This window comes from Arachis ipaensis, chromosome B6 (genome assembly GCF_059453495.1).
Source record: "Arachis ipaensis isolate K30076 ecotype BB chromosome B6, ASM5945349v1, whole genome shotgun sequence".
In the NCBI taxonomy this organism is placed as follows: Eukaryota; Viridiplantae; Streptophyta; class Magnoliopsida; order Fabales; family Fabaceae; genus Arachis; species Arachis ipaensis.
This window is the reverse complement of record NC_142441.1, coordinates 9674463-9698374: the sequence shown is the minus strand read 5'-3', so window position 1 is coordinate 9698374 and position 23912 is coordinate 9674463. Positions and strand designations below refer to the sequence as shown.

Genomic DNA, 23912 nt, shown 5'->3' with positions numbered 1-23912 from the left:
AAATCGGTCACTAATTTGTGACCAGTATTTCGGTATCCAATTCGCGACCGTTATTTCGATCACTAAATCGATTGCTAATTTGGGATCAACATTTCAGTCTCTAATTCAGTCGCTAAGTGTGGACCTGTCAATCAAGCATTTTAGTCTTTTTTTTTTTTTAATTATCATTTTTACTAAATTTTTACATTTATACCATCAAATATTGAAAAACCATCAACTAAAAACCTACACTTTTAACACATAAAAGTAAATAACACTTAAACAATAACCAAAATATCATAACACACTTGAACAATAACCAAAATAACTCATCAATTCAATATCATAGACAACAATAATAAGTATGCAACACTCTCATATTACTAATTACATCATTTAAACTCTATTAACCAACTAGCATCACAAACTACTAATCATTCTTCAGACGTACGTTCACCATCTTCATCATCTCCTATATTTGTCCGCCTTCTAGTTGAGAAATCGGAATTTTAAATTAAGCTTGTTAATGAGTTCAAGTCTTCTTTCTGTCTTTTCCAACCTAGTTTTTAAGTCAGTGTTCTCTTCTTGCATTCGCGACTGCTCTTGCATTCTCTTCATTATTTCTTCATGTTCTAACATTTGCAACCACTCTTGCATTCTCTTCATTACTTCTTCATGTTCTAACATTCTGGAGCCCTTTTTGTTGAATTTTATTACAAGTACATGAATTCTTCCCTTTTTAAATCTGGCTATTTCATACCACACATCCATCTTATTTGGTGCATTACTTCCTTCTTCAGATACTTTTTGTATAGCCTCTTCTATAGCATTCTTAAATTCATCCCGTCATGCATGCAGAAAATTAAAGTATATGTTAAGTGCTCAACTACAAAGCTCAAAGACTCAATGAAAATTAAATTCATCCTGCCATCTTTGAAAACTAAAAATAAAGCATGTTAAGTAACAATTACAAAGCTCAAAGACTCATTAAGTTCTTGGAGGATTCGGTCAAATAAACAGTTCAAAGTTCACAGTTGCTAATGATAAATGTCAACAGTCATGGGAATTAGTTAGATACTCCACCTATAAAGATAAAGAAAAACAAGTTGCATAGAATCATAACACTGGATTAGCTATGAGCATCACTATACTCATGTTATCGCATAGAATCATAAATGTTCTTTGGTGGTTGATGTTTAACTCTTAAACAATATTTTTGCCAAACTAATTTTACTTTAACTAATTTCAGGATGGAAGAGTCATATGCAATTCACTACCAAAATATGGAAATGGAAGTGAAGCAGGAAGTGAGAAAGGGTACCTGGTGGGAATGACAACTTGCTACCCTCAACCTGGCTCTATCAAGATCTCTAATGGTGAAGTTTTGACTTTGGAGGTTGACTACAGCAACACTAAGCTGCATAGTGGTGTTATGGGACTTTTCTACCTCCTTGTTGCTGATGACCTCCCACATCACAACAACTAAAACTCATCTCATTTAATTGTTTATATCTTCTATGATATTATTTTAGCATGCCATGTGATTTTATAGTAAGTTATGGGGTGGGACTTGTAACTAGTAAATAAATGCATATATTCTTTGCGAAGAAGAATATATAATTGTGTTTGTGTGTATGAATATGGCTGATTTTATATTACTAACATGATATTTTCATTCCCTCTTATATTTATAGTTTAATTACAACTTGCAAGGCCTCTGTCTATTGGAATTTCCAAAAGGATGCTACAACTAATGCACATCAGCACCAATACAATATGATGATATTTGCATTCCCTATAAATATTACAACTACAGAGGGGGCATATATGTTGATAAAAAATAACAGAACAGCCCTATGAGCTGAAACACTAGCCCTAATGCAATATTAAAATAATATATACAGAGGGAGAGATATATATTTTGATTAAAATAGACTCACCGCAACATGTTTTGATTTCTTATCCACCCATGTCTCATCCTTGTGTTTGTGGGTCTTCGCAAACAATTCTAACTGTGTTGGAATCCTCTTTAATGATATTTTCTACCAAACATATAAATTAAAAAACCTACGAGTATCAACTACCAATTGAAGTGTATAAAATTATAACATAAAAGATCTAAGTTTTTATATAACATCACCATATTAGTTTTGTGTTGGGTAACGGAAATTGGGCCAGCAGTATGAAGAGCCGCTCCAAATCCGCTGCAACCAGATGCTCGATTTGACTTGCCTTGTGTGCTCTTTTGTAGAAACCCAGTGTCAGTATTCCAATAAGCACAGAGAGCATCCCACACACCATCTTCTATCCATTGAGGTTTGACACGACTTGCACGAGCTTTTCCCAACAAATTTTTTAGTAACGCCACACCTCGCCTCTCAAAATTTTTTCGAGCCCAATAAAGATCTGGAGGAAAAAATTGATGTTTGCTCTGGATAATCAACACAAGCAAGAATAGTTATAAGTTGATATATATTATATTTTTCAAACTTAGAACTAATTCTTAATCTACCAAAGATTAAACGTTTCTCTAAAACCTACTTTGAACTTTTCCCACCAAAATTTCCTAGTAGCATCTGGTATCTTTTTCCACGAAGGCCACGGCTGAGAGTAATGCCCTTTAATGATGTCCGAAATTGCATGAGCCGCGGTAAGTGAAGGTAAAAATCTGTAGATATTACTTAATATCAATCGGAATACAATATAAAAGGTTAACTTCAAAAAATAAAATTATTGTAGTCTTGTATGGTGTTAAGGAAGTAAACTTAGAATGATAAGGCCCTGTTCTAATAGTAAAAACAGAATAAATTTATCCTAAATCCAAAAAAAATTGTTAAGGAAGTAAATCTATCCCCACAAAACACAAAACAAAATCTGTTGATGACAACAGATCAAGCACCAAAGGAGTGAAATCTTCTTATAGTGGACATCAATAAATTAATGAACAATGGTATATTACAAAGCAGTTTGTCATGGTTAAATGTTAAATATATAAAAAAATACAAAACTAGGGGGAACTCAAGAGTCATTTGTAATTACCAGAAAATGCTATAATACCCTTAAAAAATACTAATAACTAATCAGAAATATATATCATTGAGATTGAGATATAATAATAACTAATAAGACCCATTCAAAACAAATTAATAAAGATTTTCAGGATCTATTTATTTTTTAAGAAATAATATTTAATTTCTTATTCAATCATTATATTGTTTATTCTTTATATCTGAATAAGTATCTATTTTCTTATTCTATTAATAAGTAGTTTAATTGTTATGTACATTTATTCTATATAAACGTACCCTTCTCCTGCCAAGTCCAGTTTTAGCTTCCTTTGACTTGTCTCAACATTTGAAGACGCATGTAATGAGGAAAGTGTATTGGCCGTTGTAGCAGATGGAGTAGTGGTAGAATTGGATGTTATTGGTTCTAAACTTTCAGCAAGTCGTGTCAATTTCACCTTTTTTATTTTATTGTTGGATGTCATCTTTTGTTTTCCTTTTCTTTTGTCACTGTTAGACATCTGCATAATTTCAAATAAAATAAGCACCAACATGTATTATTAATTCAAATAAATGGTTTTTCAGTAAAATCTAATAGTTTTAAGAGTAATTATCCAAATTAGTCCTAAAGGATTTTAAAATCGGACATTTTAGTCCTGAAGAAAAATTAATACACTGATAAATCCCCAAGGTTTTACTCCGACAGACAAATCAGTCCCCAGTTCATTCTCCGGCAAAGTAATTACCCAAATCAGTCCTCAAAGATTTTTAAAATAGACATTTTAGTCCCCAAAAAAAATTAATGTACAAATCAATCCCAACGTTTCACTATATTAGACAGTCCTCCGTCCAAAAATAAAATAAAATTATTATTATTATTATTATTAATTGTACAATAATACTATACTATATTTTTTTGCATTTATTGAAAAAAATAATGATAAATTTATTCGTTATATATATATATATAGTCACTCAATAATAATAATAAAATTATTAGAGATTATTCTACAAGAAATTCAAGGTTAAAACCATTTGCTATTTTTGTATTGAATATAATTAAAAGATGTGCTATGTAAAAAAAATGTTTGTATTAAAAAATATGTATTAAAAAAATGTATTAAGAATCTAATGAATAAATTTATCATTATTTTTGTCAAAAAAATACAAAAAATATAGTACAATATTATTGTGCAATTAATAATAGTAATTATTTTATTTTATTTTATTTTTGGACAGAGGACTATTATATCCAACAGATAGAAACGTTGGGGATTGATTTGTACATTAGTTTTTCTTGGGGATTAAAGTGTCCTTTTTTAAAATCTTTGGAGACTGATCTGGGTCTGGGTAATTACTCTACCGGAAAATGAACTGGGGACTGATTTATCTACCGGAGTAAAACCTTGGAGATTGATCTGTGTATTAATTTTCCTTGGGAACTAGAATGTCCGATTCTAAAATCCTTGGGGACTGATTTGGATAATTACTCTAGTTTTAATTACTAGCAAAATACTTTTAATGCTATGTTCTATTTATGGGGAAACGTTCAGTTTCCTTCAGGTACTACACAAAACCAACCACAAATCTAATAGTTTTAATTACTAGCAGAATACTTTTAATGCTATGTTCTATCTATGGGGAGCTAATAATAGTTTGATCCAATTACCTTAAACAACGCCGCGCTTTTCCAAGGGATATAGACTGGTATTTTCCCTTCTTCAACCCCCTTATCCATCTTGTCTGATTCATCATCACTGGATTCATCCTGATCTGTCGTGCTACCAGAAAATTGGCGCCTAGTCATAGTGAAATTCAGGGAGGCATGCCAGGAACGGTAAAACTTGAAGCAAGAAGCTCTCAATGCTCGATTCCTAAGAAAGAATTCGCACAATTAAAGACAAATAGAGAGAAAGGAAGAGGAAGAGGAAGAGATTAGGGTTAGGATTAGAGAAGCTCGATGAAAAGCCCACATATGTGACGGAGAAAGATCTGAAACAGGAAGACGAAAGTTTGACTTGAAGTCTTCATCCCTAGTTAAGACCCTTTTGGAAGTTCCAAAATCATCTTCTACCCAAGTAGCTGATATTGATTTGGAGTAAGAAGCTCTCAATACTCGATTCCTATAGAAAGAACTCGCACGATTAAAGAATCAGCCCCTAAGAGGCTAAGACAAATAGAGAGAAAGGAAGAGGAAGAAGACAGTTACCTGAGAGGAAGACAACGAAGGGCCCACATCTTTGACGTTGAAAGAAGACGACGGAAGTCTTGGTTCTTGAACCTGAAATTAGTAAAAGAAATTAATTCTCAAATGCAAGGTTCTGAGAACCGAACCGGTCATCGAACCGCTCTAATCACTGGTTCACTGATTTATTGGTCCAACCGTAATTCAACTGGAAAAACTGTTTTAAAATAAAATAATAAATAAATTATAAATATACATACTAAACTATAATTATAGTCTAATATGAATCTTAAAATATCTTCCAAATTTAAAAACACTACATGAAATGTCATCAATCAAAACCATATGATCTTATCAAAATACAAACTCAAGTTTTTTTTGAAACACTCTTCAAATATATGTTTAATGTTCCCAAGCACTTATGTCATCATCATCTTCAGCTTTACACTCGTCACTCAGTTAAACAATTCACGACCCTAATTCTCTATGATTTTTTTTGGAAAAATAAAATCCCGTTCAAGAAGGAAACCATAGCTGTAAGTAATTGAGAATATTTGTCAAACTCAGCACCAAGACATAGAACAAGTATACATATAGAGCAATACCAAACAATCCAATTCTCAATTCCATGAATCATAAACAAAAAGGTGTCTAAAATATCCACAGAATCAATCAAATTCAGCATTAAAACATATCAAAAACCAAATTTTGCGGTTAAACAGAATAAAGTAAAGATGGGATTTATACTCAAATTCCCCTTAATCTTAAACCATGTCTCGGCACATACTTTGTGAGCAGCAACAAAATCATCTTTACAAGCACAAACCCAATTCAATTGGAACATCAGACTCAGAACTATCACTCTCCAAACCTATGTGACAAATTCTACAATCCCTCTCCAAATCATCTTTATTAATAATATTAACATAGCCAACTAATAAATAGATATTGAAGCTTTAAACTTTATTTAACAACAAGCTGTAACAAGGCTCAAATAACAAATTAACTAATTTAATTAATACACAACTCCAAACACAGCAATAATCTGCTTCATACACTCCTCAAAAGCAGTCCCAAATCATTTACAATAACAGTGAACTATGCTTCATAAACTACTCAAATTATCAAAATCAGAAACATGAAACACATTATTTAGAATCTACAGAGACATACCAATTTCAAGAAATGCATAATTGGCACAATTTATCAAAGCATGGCAAAGCTAAATTCTCAGGAAAATTTTAATTGAACACAAAAACACAGCACAACGGTCAACAGAGCACAGCAGCGAAGAAGACACAAAACAGGCATACCCCACATGCAACACTTAGTTTCAAAGGATTCAAGCCTGAAGACCCCATCACCTTCTGCGGATGAATTATCAGAATCATTAACAATGGAGTAATTCACAGTAAAAACAGCAAGATTCACAGATTAATTAACACTTATTCAACAGTTATTCAACCCATAACAAGTTCACAGATTAACTAACAACAATTATTCCACAATTATTATTAAAAAAGAATACCTAGAAGCTAGAAACCCTAGAACAGAGCAGAGCAGATCCTAAGCAAGAGGGGGGACAAGGGCACGGCCGAAGGGATGACAGGTGGAACAGAGATAGCGCCGGCGACGATGGAACAGAGCTGCGCGACGGTGCTTTCAAAGCTGAAACAGTAGCTGCACGATGGTGGAACAAAGCTGCACGATAACGACGGTGGCTTCGAAGCTCGTTTCCGCGACGGCGGCCGGAGCTGGACGGAGGTGAGGGAGTGAGATCGATGACGGTAAGAGGAAGGAGGAGCTGGAGGGTGATGGGAGGGTTGGGTTCGCATTTAGCCGTTGTGTGTAAGGGTGGCAGTGGGGCATGTAGGGGTGGGTTTTCGGCCTACCCGACCCCGCCCCGCCGTCCTTTTATTCAAGTACTACCCGCCCTATCACTACCCGCGGGTAGTAAACTACAGTACCCTAACCCGCCCCTGCGGATACCCGTCCCGCCCCGCCCCTACCCGCCGCTATAAAAATCAATATCATTTTAATTTTTACATATTCATATATAAATGAAGACAAAAATTTAAAATTCATTGATAAATTATAATACAGACATAAAATTCATACAATGTCATTAGCTCAAATAACTTGAATTTAAAAAAAAAAAGCTAGTGTTAGATCACTATAAATTTAACAACATAATAAAGAAATTACAATATTAGATATAAAATAGCCTTCAATCCTTATTTTTTATCACTTTTCACATCTTCATAAAATAGCCTTCAATACAAACAAACAAAAATAATTCAAGTAATATATGATGACAATAAACAGCATATTAGTCTTCTTAATATAAGTTGAAACAAATAATAACACAACACACCACTATATAGTATTATAAATTATAAGTATTTCGTCATTCAAGCACATGAGGGGTAAATGTAAAGCAGAGGGAAAAAATAATTAAGTGCTATTATAGTATAAGACTTTAAATTATTAGAATGAATAATTGTCTAGATTCAGTTGCCAATAATAATTCATAAGCACATGACTCAGATAAACAGAACAATAATAATTCAAAGTACATGATTTGTCAATAATAAGAAGGATCTTTTCTTCCTTTGATGCATATCATTCTAGAATGAAAATATGATTATTATTGTCTAATGTTGTCATTGAAGTAGGAGTGGCAATTATTAAAAGGAGAAGCTATAATGTCATTGAAGAAGAAGAAAATAAAAGAAAAAATGTAATGAATTTCTGCCAAGAGATAAAAAACACAAGATAACAAAACAGAGGCCCTCGTGCAAATTGGATGTCTCAATGTACATCACAAACTTTCCTTTAAATAATTGATAAATGAAAATTGAATCGAAGCCAAAAGCGAACAATAATAGAGCTCATTACATAAAGAAAACAATAATAGTATTTCATCCCTATCCATCAGCTATTTATTTAGAATGATGTATATTGTTAATTAATAATTAATATGTAAATGATGAGTTAACAGTTATTAATAGAGAAAAAAGGAAAAGGTTCTTTGTTCGTGTGGGTGTGGGTAGAGACATTCCTCTACCTCTGTGTTCTGTAGCCATTGCACATATCATTATGAAATTTTAATGTAAAACCAGAAAATCCAGAATAAACATTATATATCTAGCCACGGTAGAAACAATATAAGTATGAACGTTGCAAACACCTCCTAACATGACTCAGATAAACAGAACAACCTGACCTATCAACATCAAATAGTAGTATATTAACTCACAGTTACAGAGTTCTAGTTACAGATCCAGTGTTCTAGTTCCAGGGTTTAGTTGCAGATTCATAATAGGAGAGAAAGAGAAAGAGAAACTTACAGATCTAGTGATTTGCAGGATGCAGAAACAGCGACGGACTCACAACGACGGCGACGGCGACGGCGACGGCGACGGCGACGGCGACGGCGACGGGCTCACGGCGAAGGATGGAGGAGGACGGCGAAGCTTTGCTCTCAGATGCAGAACGGTTGCGAAGCTCTTCTCTCAGACAGAAAACGGCGGCGAAGCTCTGCTCTCGGACGGAGGACGGCAGCTAAGCTATGGGCTCGAACGGAGGACGGCGGCGAAGCTCTGCTCTCGGACGGAGGACGGAGGCGAAGCCCTTCTCTAAGATTGAGAACGACGGTAGCCAGCGGGGTTGGAGAAGAAGAAGCTCAACTGGAGAAGAAATTAGGATTTTAATTTTGAAGAGTCAAGAGTGAAACTCTGAACGTGAAACCCTAGCACAATATTAATTAGATAAGTAAATTAAAGAGAAAAAAAATATAGGTAAAAGTTATACGTGAACATAATAACTCCAATAAAACTAAATAAAATTTGTAACGATGGATGTGATGAAATCGATAGCGTTGAAGGTAAAAAAATAAAGGCAGTAAGAGAAATATAACAAAGTGTATTAGGAGGTAAAAAAAATCAGTAAAATAGATGAAATTATAAAAAAAATAAAAAAGATATATTTTTTATGATTAAAAAAATTCTAATAGAATAATTAGAATGAGGCTAAACTACTGGACAGACCATCAGAGTACAATACTCACAGATATACTTAAAACAACACTATACAAACAAAGACCAATATAGAATTAAACAAAACATAATTTAAATGAATACCTCTGAATATAATAAGATCTATACAAAAAAACTATTTATCACCACTGATTAAACACTTGTTGGCTTCTAATTATTTTTTTTATTTCATATATGGCCACGAAAATAAATCTTTTGACATCGTCTTTACCTAGTTTAAGATGTCAAAAAAACTCATTTAAATAATTGTGCGGTATAGAGAAGAATTTATAAGATAAAGAAGAATCAGACCAAAATAAAAAAATAAAAAAAAAGAGAGATCGTGGGAATAAAGAATTGAATAGAAGTTATGCGTGAGTTTTTGTAACTGTTAGTAAAATAAGTAACAATATAATATTTTTGAATTATGTTAGTAGGGTTAAAATAGGAAATAGAAAATTGGACACCAAACCTCCATGTTTTGGCATTATATATTGTTATAGATATAGATATTTTATTTTATATTATCTATACCAATATATAAAGGCAATACCAGAGTTTGGTGTCCAATTTTGGTAGACATCATTTGCCCTCAAATAATTTATTTTACAAACTAAAATTATGGACAAAATAGTAAAAATACATTTTTGTTTTTAATTAAAAATTATTAACCCACAAAAAAGTCAAATAACTATCCACTAAAATGAAAACAGTTTTGTTACTTCTATTAACTTCCCACTAAAATGAAAACAGTTCTGTTACTTCTATAAATATAACAACACATCTTCCATTGCCTCCATCCACTGCAGTTTGAATTTTACTTTTCTATATTTTTCTTGCTGTTTGGTTCTTCTCCTTCCTTCAACACTCTCGCCTCCATCCTCTTCCATTGCATTCATCCACTGCAGTTACAAATTTTATTCAGTTACTACTTTTACGCATAACATTCACTTATATCTCTTCTTCTCTTTAGTTTACTTATCTAATCTATATTTTCAGTCATTTCTCTGTTTTTTTTAATTTATTCCCAACTTTTGACGTATAAAAATAGTACTGTATCTCCTTTTGTTTTTATTTAATTTTATATAACATTTAAATGTGGCAAGATAAGAACTATGTTATACATTTTTTATTGTTTTAATCTTTATGATTATTTTCTTCTCTTTATTTTTCTATCTCATGAGCCATGTAAGTTTTAATTTATTATTTTTCATATATATTATAAGTCTAACAACAATATATAGAGTCAATACAGAGAATTGACTATGACTTTGGTGTCTAATTTTTTGGACTATATTAATCCTACAATAAACTATTTTGAAAACTAAATTATAAGGACAAAATAGACATAAAATTTGTTTTGAAAATCCAATAACTTCCTACTAAAATGACAGTTTTAAAAAATATGAGACAGTCTGCAAATTGCTAATAAATAAAAAGAAAATGAACTGGTATGAATATCAATATCTTCACATTCTTCATCATCTTCATGCTTTGTTTAATTCTATATTAGTTTTAGTTTATATCATTTGTTCTATCAATATCTTCATGCTTTGTTTAATTCTATGTTAGTTTTAGTTTATATAGTTTGTTCTGTCAATGTCTTCGTATTCTTTATCATGTTCATATTTTGTTTAATTTTATATTAATTTTAATTTATATCCTTTTGTTTTGAGTACGTTATCCTTTCAATAGTTTAGTTTTTACTTTTTTGTATTTTTCTTGCTGTTCTGTTATTCTCCTTTCTTCAACACTCTCGCCTTCGTCTTCTTCCATTGCCTTCATCAACTACAGTTGTTAATTTCATTCAGTTTTACAGCGGTTACTACTTTCACATATAACATCCACTTATATCTTTTCTTCTCTTTAGTTTACTTATCTAATCTATATTTTCAATCATTCATCTGCCTTTTTAATTTATTCTCAACTTTTGACGTATGAAAATACTACTGTCTTTTTTTTTTTATCAATTTAATGTAGAAAGAAATATTTTTTTTGTCTTATCAATTTGATGCAGAAAGAAAACAGTTTCTTTTTATTTGATATGTGTTTTATGTTTTTTATATGTTCTTACCTATCAGTAATTGAATGAAAGAGTTCCATAAATATTTTGTTAACTTAGTTTTTTTAAATTACTTTGTAATAATATTTTTTAAATTTTTAAAATATTAATTATGTAGAGTATTATGTTCAAAATTTGAATACATAAATATTTACTTTGAAAATAAATTAAATTATTAATTTTGTCTACCACAATATTATTTATTTTGCATATTGGCTAAGTTATATGATTGGCATATATATATATATAGGACGCAAGAAAATTCGCACCCATCAAAGATTCGTTAAAAACATTAATATGTTAATTTCCTAAACTATCTAAGCTATTAATTATGTAGATTACTGGATTTGATATTTAATTATATAGAGTACTATGGTTGACATTTATTAATTTTCTAAATTGTATTGCAAAAAAATTAGTTAATTTTATATTATTTGTTTGTCACATAATTAACATATTACAGATAAAAAAAAGCCTACACCTATCAGTAGAATGAAAAATTCTCACACATATTTTGTTTACTTCTTTTTTTTTTTATTTGTAATCTATTTTACATTGGATAATATTATTTTTATTAATTATTAGTTCGACATATAACACAACAAATGTAGCAATATAAAAACTTTGTTAATTGATTTTTTAAATGATCTGGTGACCTAAGATAAGAATTTTGTTAATCTCTTTTTTATTTTTAATCTATTTTACATTAAATAATATATTTGTTATTGACTATTAGATAGACATATAATATTTAAATGCGGTAAGATACAAATTGTGTTATATATTTTTTATTGTTTCAACCTTAATGATTATTTTCTTCTCTTTATTTTCCTATCTCATGAATCATGTAAGTTTTAATTTATTGTTTTTCTATATATATATTTTCTAATTTTTTAAACCATTTTATTTTATTAGGTTTTTAGATTTATTGTATTATATTTTTTTATTTTGAAAATTTTAGGGTCTAAAGATCTTCCGTTTAAACGATTTCAATTATATGATAAAAAAATAGTTTAAGAGAATAGGTTTGAGTTTTGGTAATTTATTAAGTCTAATTATTATAGACTAGCGGCTCAACAGGCACGTTTGCCAGCCGCTTTTCTATCGTTTTTAAGAAATTAATTTTATTTTTTGTTAATATATCATTCACTTTTTAAATTTATGAGATAAGTATTTTTTTCATTTTAATATTAATGTGACCTTATTTATATCATATTTTATTAAAATTAAAATTATTATAAAAAAATTTTTAAAATGTTAAATTATAAAAGCACATAATAAAGAGGTATAAATATTATCAGAAAAAATATAATTTAAAAAATAATGATAATAATATTTAGAAACATTATTTACAAATTTAACTATTTATAATTGTTATTAAGTTTAATTATTTATTTTTAATCGTATTTAATTTGAAGTCGAGATAAAAATTTATATTCAAAGCACACTCTATCTTTATGCATAATTTTAATTGATAAAAAATATTTTATTTTTTTAATTTTATATTTAGTTTTTTAAATTTTCTTTAATTTTATTATTTTTTAAATTATTAATTTATACTTTTTATTATATTATCTTGCTATATCAAACACTATTCTTTCTCTTACTATTATTCTCTATACACATACCTGTCATTGTCTCATCATCATTATTATATTATCTTGTTCTCCTTTCTCATTTTTTCTTATAACCATATATTCTGTTAACTTTTATGAGTGAGTGATTGAAGTTTTGTTAAAAGAAGTAAAACATAACGCTTTTAATTTTTTTTTTCAATTATCAAAATTTGATATCAGTAATCCTAAAAAAGCAATATCAAAATATATTATTTTTAACTAAAATAATACATAATTGTAAGCTTTTTAACTAATAATTATAAATGTAAGTTGTAATTTAATATAGTAACTTGGGACAAAAGACAGCCATTGCTATCTATATTTGACTGCTACTATATAAGTTTCACATTTATTTTATTGTGCACATTAATTAAAATGTATTTTATTATTTTATTTTATATGTTTTGAAATAATACTATTGTATTATAAAGATGAGATTAATTATCATAATCTAATAGAAATCTTTTTATTATTTTGTTTGTCATTTAAAATTTTGGATACTATCCATAAAAAATAGTTACTTAAAGTGAAACACTATATAAATAGAGATAAAAAACTTTTAGATTTATTGGTTTGGTTTGCTTCTTATTAATCCTCATTTAATATACTCAAATTTAATAGCTTTGATGACGGTAAATTTTTGTAATTAGTTAAAAAAAGTTCAACTTTTTCTTTCTCTCAGTCTCTGTATGATTTTGGACAAACTCAATTTTATTAGTAAAAAGTTTTTTAAGTTCAGAATATTTTTAACTTCTTATCTATAATAATTAGACTTAATAAATTACCAAAACTCAAACATATTCTCTTAAACTATTTTTTTATCATATAATTGAAATCGTTTAAACGGAAGATCTTTAGACCCTAAAATTTTTAAAATAAAAAAATATAATAAAATAAATCTAAAAACCTAATAAAATAAAATGGTTTAAAAAATTAGAAAATATATATATAGAAAAACAATAAATTAAAACTTACATGATCCATGAGATAGGAAAATAAAGAGAAGAAAATAATCATTAAGGTTGAAACAATAAAAAATATATAACACAATTTGTATCTTACCACATTTAAATATTATATGTCTATCTAATAGTCAATAAAAAATATATTATTTAATGTAAAATAGATTAAAAATAAAAAAGAGATTAACAAAATCAATTAACAAATTTCTTATCTTAGGTCGCCAGATTATCTGAAAAATCAATTAACAACGTTCTTATATTGCTATATTTATTGTGTAATATATCGAACTAATAATCAATAAAAAATAATATTATCCAATGTAAAATAGATTACAAATAAAAAAAAATTAACAAAATATATATGCGTGAGAATTTTTTATTCTACTATTGGTAGGTGTAGATTTTTTTGTATCTTTTATATGTTAATCATGTGACAAACGAATAATATTAAATTAATTAATTTTTTTTCAATATAATTTAGAAAATTAATAAATGTCAAATCAAGTACTCTATATAATTAAATATTAAATTCAATACTCTACATAATTAATAGTTTAGATAGTTTAAAAAATTAACATATTAATATTTTTAAGCGATTTCTAGCGTCTTATATATATGTCAATCAAATAAATTGGCCAATATTCAAAACAAATAATATTGTAGTAGACAAAATTAATAATTTAATTTAGTTTCAAAGTAGATATTTATGTGCTCAAATATCAAATATAATACTCTACATAATCAATATATTAGAAAATAAAAAAAATTATTACAAAGCAATTTAAAAAAAAATGAGTTAACAAAATATTTATGGGACTTTTTTCATTCAATCATTAATAGGTAAAGACATATCAAAAAATAAAATTACATATCAAATAAAAAATCGTTTTCTTTCTACGTCAAATTGATAAGATAAAAAAAATTATTTCTTTTTACAATAAATTGATAAAAAAAAGACACAGTACTTTTTTATAGTAAAAAGTTTATAATAAATTAAAAAGACAGAGGAATTATCGAGAACTAGCGGCTCAACAGGCACGACGCTTTTCTATTATTTTTAAAAAATTAATTTTATTTTTTTGTTAATATATTATTCCCTCTTAAAATTTATTAGATAAGTATTTTTTATTTTAATATTGACGTGACTTTATTTATATCATATTTTATTAAAATTAAAATTACTATAAATTTTTTTTAAAATATTAAATTATAAAAGCTCGCAATAGAGAGGTATATATATTATCGGAAAAAATATAGTTTAAAAAATAATAATAGCATTATCCTAATTCAAAAAGAGTATACATAAACCAAAATATATGTTAGTTATTTATAAAAAGTAATTTTTACTTAAATGTCATGAATATTCATATTTGTCTTCATATATTTTAAGTGGTAGGTCAAAATATGAATCTGAATATAAAGAGGCCTTCATTTTTTTATAAATAGTGAAAGATAGAAGAAATGTGAGTGCTTTTTTTTTTGTTTTAAATATCAAACTGTAAGAATAATTAATAAAAAAATAGGAGAGTATAAAAATTATGTATTTAAAAAAAATCATTCATAATTCATCATACATCTCCTTATCAATAACTTTTCGAGTTTTGAAAAACTGTCAATTTATTGACCATAAAAATAATTATTTAAACACTTCAATATTATTCAATTAAAAATTATATGTAACAAAATCAAAATATAAATTTAAAAATATTATTTACAAATTTAATATTTATAAACGTTATTAAGTAGTTTAATTATTTATTTTTAATAGTATTTAATTTGAGACCGACATAAAAATTTATATTCAAAAGACTCTTTATCTTCGTGCATAATTCCAATTGTTAAAAAATATTTTATTTTTTTAAATTTTATATTTAATTTTTAAATTTTTTTAATCTCATTATTTTTAAAATTTTTAATTTATATTTTTATTATATCCCCTTACTATATTAAACATTATTCTTTCTCTTACTATCTTTCTCTAAACACCTACTTATCATTATCTGATCGCCATTATTATATTTCCTTATTTTCCTTTCTCATTTTTTCCTTCTTCTTCCACCTTCTCTTCACCCGACCGTAATTAATTATTACCAAGTATTATTATCGCAATTTTTAATCTTGTCTATTACTTTGATTTATAACCATCTATTATATTAACTTTTATGAGTTGTTGAAGTTTCGCTAAAAGAAGTAAGACATAAAGCATTTAAAATTTTTATCCAAATTATCAAATTAACTTTTAGAACGTATAAAATTTATAAATTTAAATTAAATAAGATATTAAACAAATTTAGTATGTTGTTATTATAGGTAACAAAATCAAAATAAAAATTTAAAAACATTATTTACAAATTAACTATTTATAAACGTTATTAAGTTTAGTTATTTATTTTTAATAGTATATAATTTGAAGTCGAGATAAAAATTTGTATTTAAAACACTATTATTTATCTTCATGCATAATTCTAATTGATAAAAAATATTTTAATTTTCTCTTTAATTTTATATTTAATTTTTTTAAATTATCTTTAATTTTGTTATTTTTTCAAGATTATTAATTTATATTTTATTATATCCCTTTATTATATCAAACACTTTTTTTTCTTATTATTATTCTTTATACACATACTTGTCATGGTCTCATCGCCATTATTATATTACTTTGTTCTCCTTTCTCATTTTTTTCTTCTCCTTCCACCTTCTCTTCATCCGACCGTAATTAATTATCACCAAGTATTATTATCGCAACTTTCAATCTTGTCTATCACTTTGATTTATAACTATCTGTTCTGTTAACTTTTATGAGTTGTTGAAGTTTTGTTAAAAGAAGTAAGATATAAAGCATTTATTTTTTTTTCAAACTATCAAAATTTGATGTCAATAATCCTAAAAAACAATATCAACATATATTACTTTTAGCTAAAATAATAAAAAAAATACATAATTGTAAGTTTTCAAACTAATAATTATAAATTTTAGTCGCAATTTAATATAGTACATTAGGACAAAAGGCAACCATTGCTATTCATATTTGACTGCTACTATCTAAGTTTTATATTTATTTTATTGTGCACATTAATTTAAGTGCACTTTATTATTTTATTTTACATGTTTTGAAATAATGCCATTGTATTATAAGGATGAGATTAACTTTCATAATCTAATGTGAATCTTTTTATTATTTTGTTTGTTCATAAAATAGTTTTGAAAACTTTTAGATTTATCGTTCTGATTTGCTTCTTATTAATCCTCACTTAATATACTCAAATTTAATGACTTTGATGGTGGTGAATTTTTGTAATTAGTTAAAAAATTTTAACTTTTTTTTCTCTATCTACGATTTTGAACAAACTCAATTTTATTATTAAATAGTTTTTTAAATTCAGAATATTTTTAACTTTTTGTATAAAAATTAGACTTAATAAATTACCAAAATTCAAACCTATTTCTCTTGAACTACTTTTTGATTGTATAATTGGAATTGTTTAAACGGAAAATTATTAGACCCCTAAAGTTTTTAAAGTAAAAGAAAAATACAATAAAATAAATTAATTAAAAAATCTATTAAAATAAAATGGTTTAAAAAATAGAATATATATATATAAATTAAAACTTACCTGGCTCATGAGTTAGAAACATAAAGAGAAGAAAATAATTATAAAGGTTGAAACAATAAAAAATGTATAACATAGTTTTTATTTTGCCACATTTAAATGTTATATGTAAATCTAATAATTAATAAAAAATAATATTATCTAATATAAAATAGATTAAAAATAAAAAAGAGATTAACAAAATCAATTAACAAAATTCTTATCTTAGGTCACCAAATCATTTAAAAAATCAATTAACAAAGTTTTTATATTGCTACATTTGTTGTGTTATATGTCGAACTAATAATTAATAAAAATAATATTATCCAATGTAAAATAGATTACAAATAAAAAAAAGAAGTAAACAAAATATGTGTGAGAATTTTTCATTCTACTGATAGGTGTAGGCTTTTTTTTATCTGTTATATGTTAATTATGTGACAAACAAATAATATAAAATTAACTAATTTTTTTGCAATACAATTTAGAAAATTAATAAATGTCAACCATAGTACTCTATATAATTAAATATCAAATCCAGTACTCTATATAATTAATAGCTTAGATAGTTTAGGAAATTAACATATTAATGTTTTTAACGAATCTTTGATGGGTGCGAATTTTCTTGCGTCCTATATATATATACTAGCGGCTCAACAGGCACTAACGTGCCTGTTCAGCCGCATTTTTTTATTATTTTTAAGAAATTAATTTTATTTTTTGTTAATATATTATTTATTTTTTTAATTTATTAGATAAGTATTTTTATTTTAATATTAACGTGACCTTATTTATATCATATTTTATTAAAATTAAAATTACTACAAATTTTTTTTTAAAATATTAAATTATGAAAGCACATAATAAAGAGGTATATATATTATCAGAAAAAATATAGTTCAAAAAATAATGATAATAATATTTAGAAACATTATTTACAAAATTCACTATTTATAATTGTTATTAAGTTTAATTATTTGTTCTTAATAGTATTTAATTTGAAGTCGAGATAAAAATTTATATTTAAAGCACACTCTATTTTCATGCATAATTTTAATTGATAAAAAATATCTTTTTAATTTTATATTTAGTTTTTCAAAATTTCTTTAATTTTATTATTTTTTTAGATTATTAATTTATATTTTTATTATATTATCTTTCTATATCAAACGCTATTCTTTCTCTTACTATTATTCTCTATACACATACCTGTCATTGTCTCATCGTCATTATTATATTATTTTATTCTACTTTCTCGTTTTTTCTTATAACCATTTATTCTGTTAACTTTTATGAGTGGTTGAAGTTTTGTTAAAAGAAGTAAGACATAGAGCGTTTAATTTTTTTTTTTAATTATCAAAATTTGATGTAAGTAATCCTAAAAAAATCAAAATATATTATTTTCAACTAAAATAATACATAATTGTAAGTTTTTTAACTAATAATTATAAATATAAGTTGTAATTTAATATAGTAATTTGAGACAGAAGACAGCCATTGCTATCTATATTTGACTGCTACTATATAAGTTTCACATTTATTTTATTATGCACATTAATTAAAATGGACTTTATTATTTTATTTTACATGTTTTAGAATAATTCCAGTATTATAAGGATGAGATTAATTTTTATAATCTAACGTGAATTTTTTTTATTATTTTGTTTGTCATTTGAATACTATCCATAAAAAATAGTTACTTAAAGTGAAATACTATATAAAGAGAGACAACAAATTTTTTGATTTATCGTTCTGATTTGCTTCTTATTAATCCTCACTTAATAAGTTATTAATAGTGAAACACTATTTGATGGTGGTGAATTTTTGTAATTAGTTAAAAAATGTCAACTTTCTCTTTCTCTTTCTCTCTATCTCTCTCTACGATTTTGGACAAAATCAATTTTATTAGTAAAAAGTTTTTTAAATTTAGAATATTTTTAACTTCTTATATATATAATAATCAAACTTAATAAATTACCAAAATTTAAATCTATTTTCTTGAACTACTTCTGGATCATATAATTGGAATCGTTTAAACGGGAGATCTTTAGACTCTAAAATTTTCAAAATAAAAAAATATAATAAAATAAATTAAAAAACCTAATAAAATAAAATAGTTTAAAAAATAGAATATATATAAGAAAAAATAATAAATTAAAACTTACATGGTCCATGAGATAGAAAAATAAAGAGAAGAAAATAATCATTAAGATTAAAACAATAAAAAAAGTATAACACAGTTCTTATCTTACCACATTTAAATATTATATGTCTATCTAATAATCAATAAAAAATAATATTATTTAATGTAAAATAGATTTAAAATAAAAAAAAAAATTAACAAAATTAATTAATAAATTTCTTATATTAGGTCGTCATATTATTTGAAAAATTAATTAACAAAGTTCTTATATTACTACATTTATTGTGTTATATGTCAAACTAATAATCAATAAAAAAAATATTATCCAATATAAAATAGATTACAAATAAAAAAAAGAAATTAACAAAATATGCGTGAGAATTTTTTATTCTTTATTCTATTATTGATAGGTGTAGATTTTTTTGTATCTTTTATATGTTAACCATGTGACAAATAAATAATATTAAATTAATTAATTTTTTTGCAATATAATTTAGAAATTAATAAATGTCAAATTAAGTACTCTGTATAATTAAATGTCAAATTCAATACTCGCGTCTTATATATATGCCACTCAAATAAATTGGCCAATATTCAAAATAAATAATATTATAGTAGATAAAATTAATAATTTAATTTAGTTTTAAAGTAAATATTTATGTACTCAAATATCAAATATAAATAATACTTTACATAATCAATATTTTAGAAAATAAAAAAATATTACAAAGCAATTAAAAAAAATAAGTTAACCAAATATTTATGGGACTTTTCTTCATTCATTCGTTAATAGGTAAAGATATATCAAAAAATAAAAATACATATCAAATTGATAAGATAAAAAAAATTGTTTCCTTTTACATTAAATTGATTAAAAAAATGAGACATAGTACTATTTTTATATGTAAAAAGTTTAGAATAAATTAAAAAGACAAAGGAATTACTGAAAATATAGATTAGATAAGTAAATTAAAGAGAACAAGAAAAATATAAGTAGATGTTATGCGCATGAAAATAATAACCGTTGCAAAATCGTCCAAAATTTGCAACTGAAGGCAATGGAAGATGATGGAGGCTAGGGTATTGAAGAAAGGAGAAGAATGAACAGCAAGAAAAATACAGAAAAGTAGAAACTAAATTAACATAGAATTAAACAATAAAATATGAAGATAGTGAAGAATGTGAAAATATTTATATTCATTCTCGTCCATTTTTTTTATTTATTAGCAATTCCGTCTGCATTTTTTGAAAGTAAAAGAGTAATTTAATTTAATTGAGGGTTAAGTATGACTGATGGTGGAACAGTTTTTTATTGAAAGGGAGTTAGTTTTTAAATTGAGTATGTAAGTTTTTTTCGGTTTTAAAATATGTCGTGGGTTGATAGTGAATCAGTTTGATACTTTATTGTGGGTAAATTCTTTATTTGATAAAAAAAGAATAAAAAATATGGAGGACGTAGTAACAATTTATTATATTAAATTCATTGTTTAACAAAAAAATAAACAGAGATAAAATAGGAAGAAAAAATTGGATACCAAATTTTTCTTATTCCCATTATACATTTGTATAGTTCATTATACATTAGTACGGTCCAATATGTAAGATAAATGATACTGTGATAGACAAAATTAATAATTTTATTTTATTTTAGAAAAAATATTTATGTACTGTAATCAATAATTTAAAAAATTAAATAAATATTATTGCAAAGTAATCTAAAAAGTTAACAAAATATTTATAAAATTTCTTCATTCCATAGATAAAGACATATAAACAAAAATAAGAACACATATTAGATAAAAAAATATTTTCTTTTTACATCAAATTAATAAGATAAAAAAATAATTCTTTTACATCAAATTGATTAGAAAAAAAGATAGAACTATTTTTTATCTAAAATATTGGAAATGAATTAAAAGAATAGAAGAATGACTAAAAATATAAATTAAATAAGTAAATTGAAGAAAAAAAATGTAAGTGGAAGTTATGCGTGAAGCCAAATTAAATTTGCAACTGCAATGGATGGATGTTGAAAAGAGGAGAAAGTGGATATTATTGAGGATGTTGTCTTTGAATTTTATTTTAAAAATTAAAAATTAGTACTCAAAAATAAAATAAACCATGAATATAAAATACCTACCATTTATACCTATTATTTGGACCATTATTGTGTCGATTTCTATATTTTTCAAAAGGTAGAATATAGATACCTGTGTTTAACAATGAAGTTGGCGTATGAATTGTATCAACTCCCTTATCAAATCATATGACGATCATTTGCACGTAATTATTAATTTGTTGAATTCTCCCTTTCTTAATAAATGCATGTCAGAACCAAAATATAGCAAAACACAGAAAAAAGAATCGACAACAGCCAGATGACATATTTGTAAGTGGAGCAGTTATTTAATTTCCTCACGATTGCAGCAGTTATTAAACTCTTTTGTGGGTTGGTGACTTTTTTTAATTAAGAAACAAAAATGTATTATTACTATTTTGTCCATAAATTTGATTTGTAGAATGAATTATTAGAGGGTAAATGATGTCTATAAAAATTAGACACCAAACTCTGGTATTGGCTTTATATATTGGTATAGATATATATATATATATATGTGTGCCAATCATATAACTTAGCCAATATGCAAAATAAATAATATTGTGGTAGACAAAATTAATAATTTAATTTATTTTCAAAGTAAATATTTATGTATTCAAATTTTGAACATAATACTCTACATAATTAATATTTTAAAAATTTAAAAAATATTATTACAAAGTAATTTAAAAAAAATAAGTTAACAAAATATTTATGGAACTCTTTCATTCAATTACTGGTAAGGACATATAAAAAACATAAAACACATATCAAATAAAAAGAAACTGTTTTCTTTCTGCATCAAATTGATAAGACAAAAAAATATTTCTTTCTACATTAAATTGATAAAAAAAAAAGACAGTAGTATTTTCATACGTCAAAAGTTGAAAATATAGATTAGATAAATAAACTAAAGAGAAGAAAAGATATAAGTGGATGTTATATGTGAAAGTAGTAACCGCTGTAAAACTGAATGAAATTAACAACTGTAGTTGATGAAGGCAATGGAAGAAGACGAAGGCGAGAGTGTTGAAGAAAGGAGAATAACAGAACAGCAAGAAAAATACAAAAAAGTAAAAACTAAACTATTGAAAGGATAACGTACTCAAAACAAAAGGATATAAATTAAAATTAATATAAAATTAAACAAAATATGAACATGATAAAGAATACGAAGACATTGACAGAACAAACTATATAAACTAAAACTAACATAGAATTAAACAAAGCATGAAGATATTGATAGAACAAATGATATAAACTAAAACTAATATAGAATTAAACAAAGCATGAAGATGATGAAAAATGTGAAGATATTGATATTCATACCAGTTCATTTTCTTTTTATTTATTAGCAATTTGCAGACTGTCTTATATTTTTTAAAACTGTCATTTTAGTAGGAAGTTATTGGATTTTTCAAAACAAATTTTATGTCTATTTTGTCCTTATAATTTAGTTTTCAAAATAGTTTATTGTAGGATTAATATAGTCCAAAAAATTAGACACCAAAGTCATAGTCAATTCTCTGTATTGACTCTATATATTGTTGTTAGACGTATAATATATATGAAAAATAATAAATTAAAACTTACATGGCTCATGAGATAGAAAAATAAAGAGAAGAAAATAATCATAAAGATTAAAACAATAAAAAATGTATAACATAGTTCTTATCTTGCCACATTTAAATGTTATATAAGATTAGATAAAAACAAAAGGAGATACAGTACTATTTTTATACGTCAAAAGTTGGGAATAAATTAAAAAAACAGAGAAATGACTGAAAATATAGATTAGATAAGTAAACTAAAGAGAAGAAGAGATATAAGTGAATGTTATGCGTAAAAGTAGTAACTGAATAAAATTTGTAACTGCAGTGGATGAATGCAATGGAAGAGGATGGAGGCGAGAGTGTTGAAGGAAGGAGAAGAACCAAACAGCAAGAAAAATATAGAAAAGTAAAATTCAAACTGCAGTGGATGGAGGCAATGGAAGATGTGTTGTTATATATTTATAGAAGTAACAGAACTGTTTTCATTTTAGTGGGAAGTTAATAGAAGTAACAAAACTGTTTTCATTTTAGTGGGTAGTTATTTGACTTTTTTGTGGGTTAATAATTTTTAATTAAAAAAAATGTATTTTTACTATTTTGTCCATAATTTTAGTTTGTAAAATAAATTATTTGAGGGTAAATGATGTCTACCAAAATTGGACACCAAACTCTGGTATTG

The 23912-nt window shown here is 25.8% G+C and overlaps 1 protein-coding gene across 1 annotated transcript; it reads right to left on the bottom strand.

The window, feature by feature from the left end:
* Positions 1-231: 231 nt before the first annotated feature.
* Positions 232-8945, bottom strand: LOC107646089 (uncharacterized). The gene is made up of 9 exons (XM_088489547.1): positions 8520-8945; positions 5194-5265; positions 4958-5107; positions 4654-4858; positions 3285-3505; positions 2521-2647; positions 2120-2410; positions 1920-2021; positions 232-810 (listed from the first exon to the last, which is right to left on the bottom strand). The coding sequence occupies exons 2-9, from the start codon at positions 5220-5222 to the stop codon at positions 469-471; spliced, it is 1467 nt and encodes a 488-aa protein (XP_088345673.1). The 5' UTR covers positions 5223-5265; positions 8520-8945; the 3' UTR covers positions 232-468.
* Between the last annotated feature and the right edge of the window lie 14967 nt (positions 8946-23912).

Coding starts and splice junctions, on each gene's coding strand:
- LOC107646089 (XM_088489547.1), bottom strand. CDS start 5,222: ATGTGGGCCCTTCGTTGTCTTCCTCTCAG. Junction 4,859..4,957: donor GATCTTTCTCCGTCACATAT/GTGGGCTTTTCA, acceptor ATTCTTTCTTAG/GAATCGAGCATTGAGAGCTT. Junction 2,022..2,119: donor CCCAACACAAAACTAATATG/GTGATGTTATAT, acceptor TATGTTTGGTAG/AAAATATCATTAAAGAGGAT.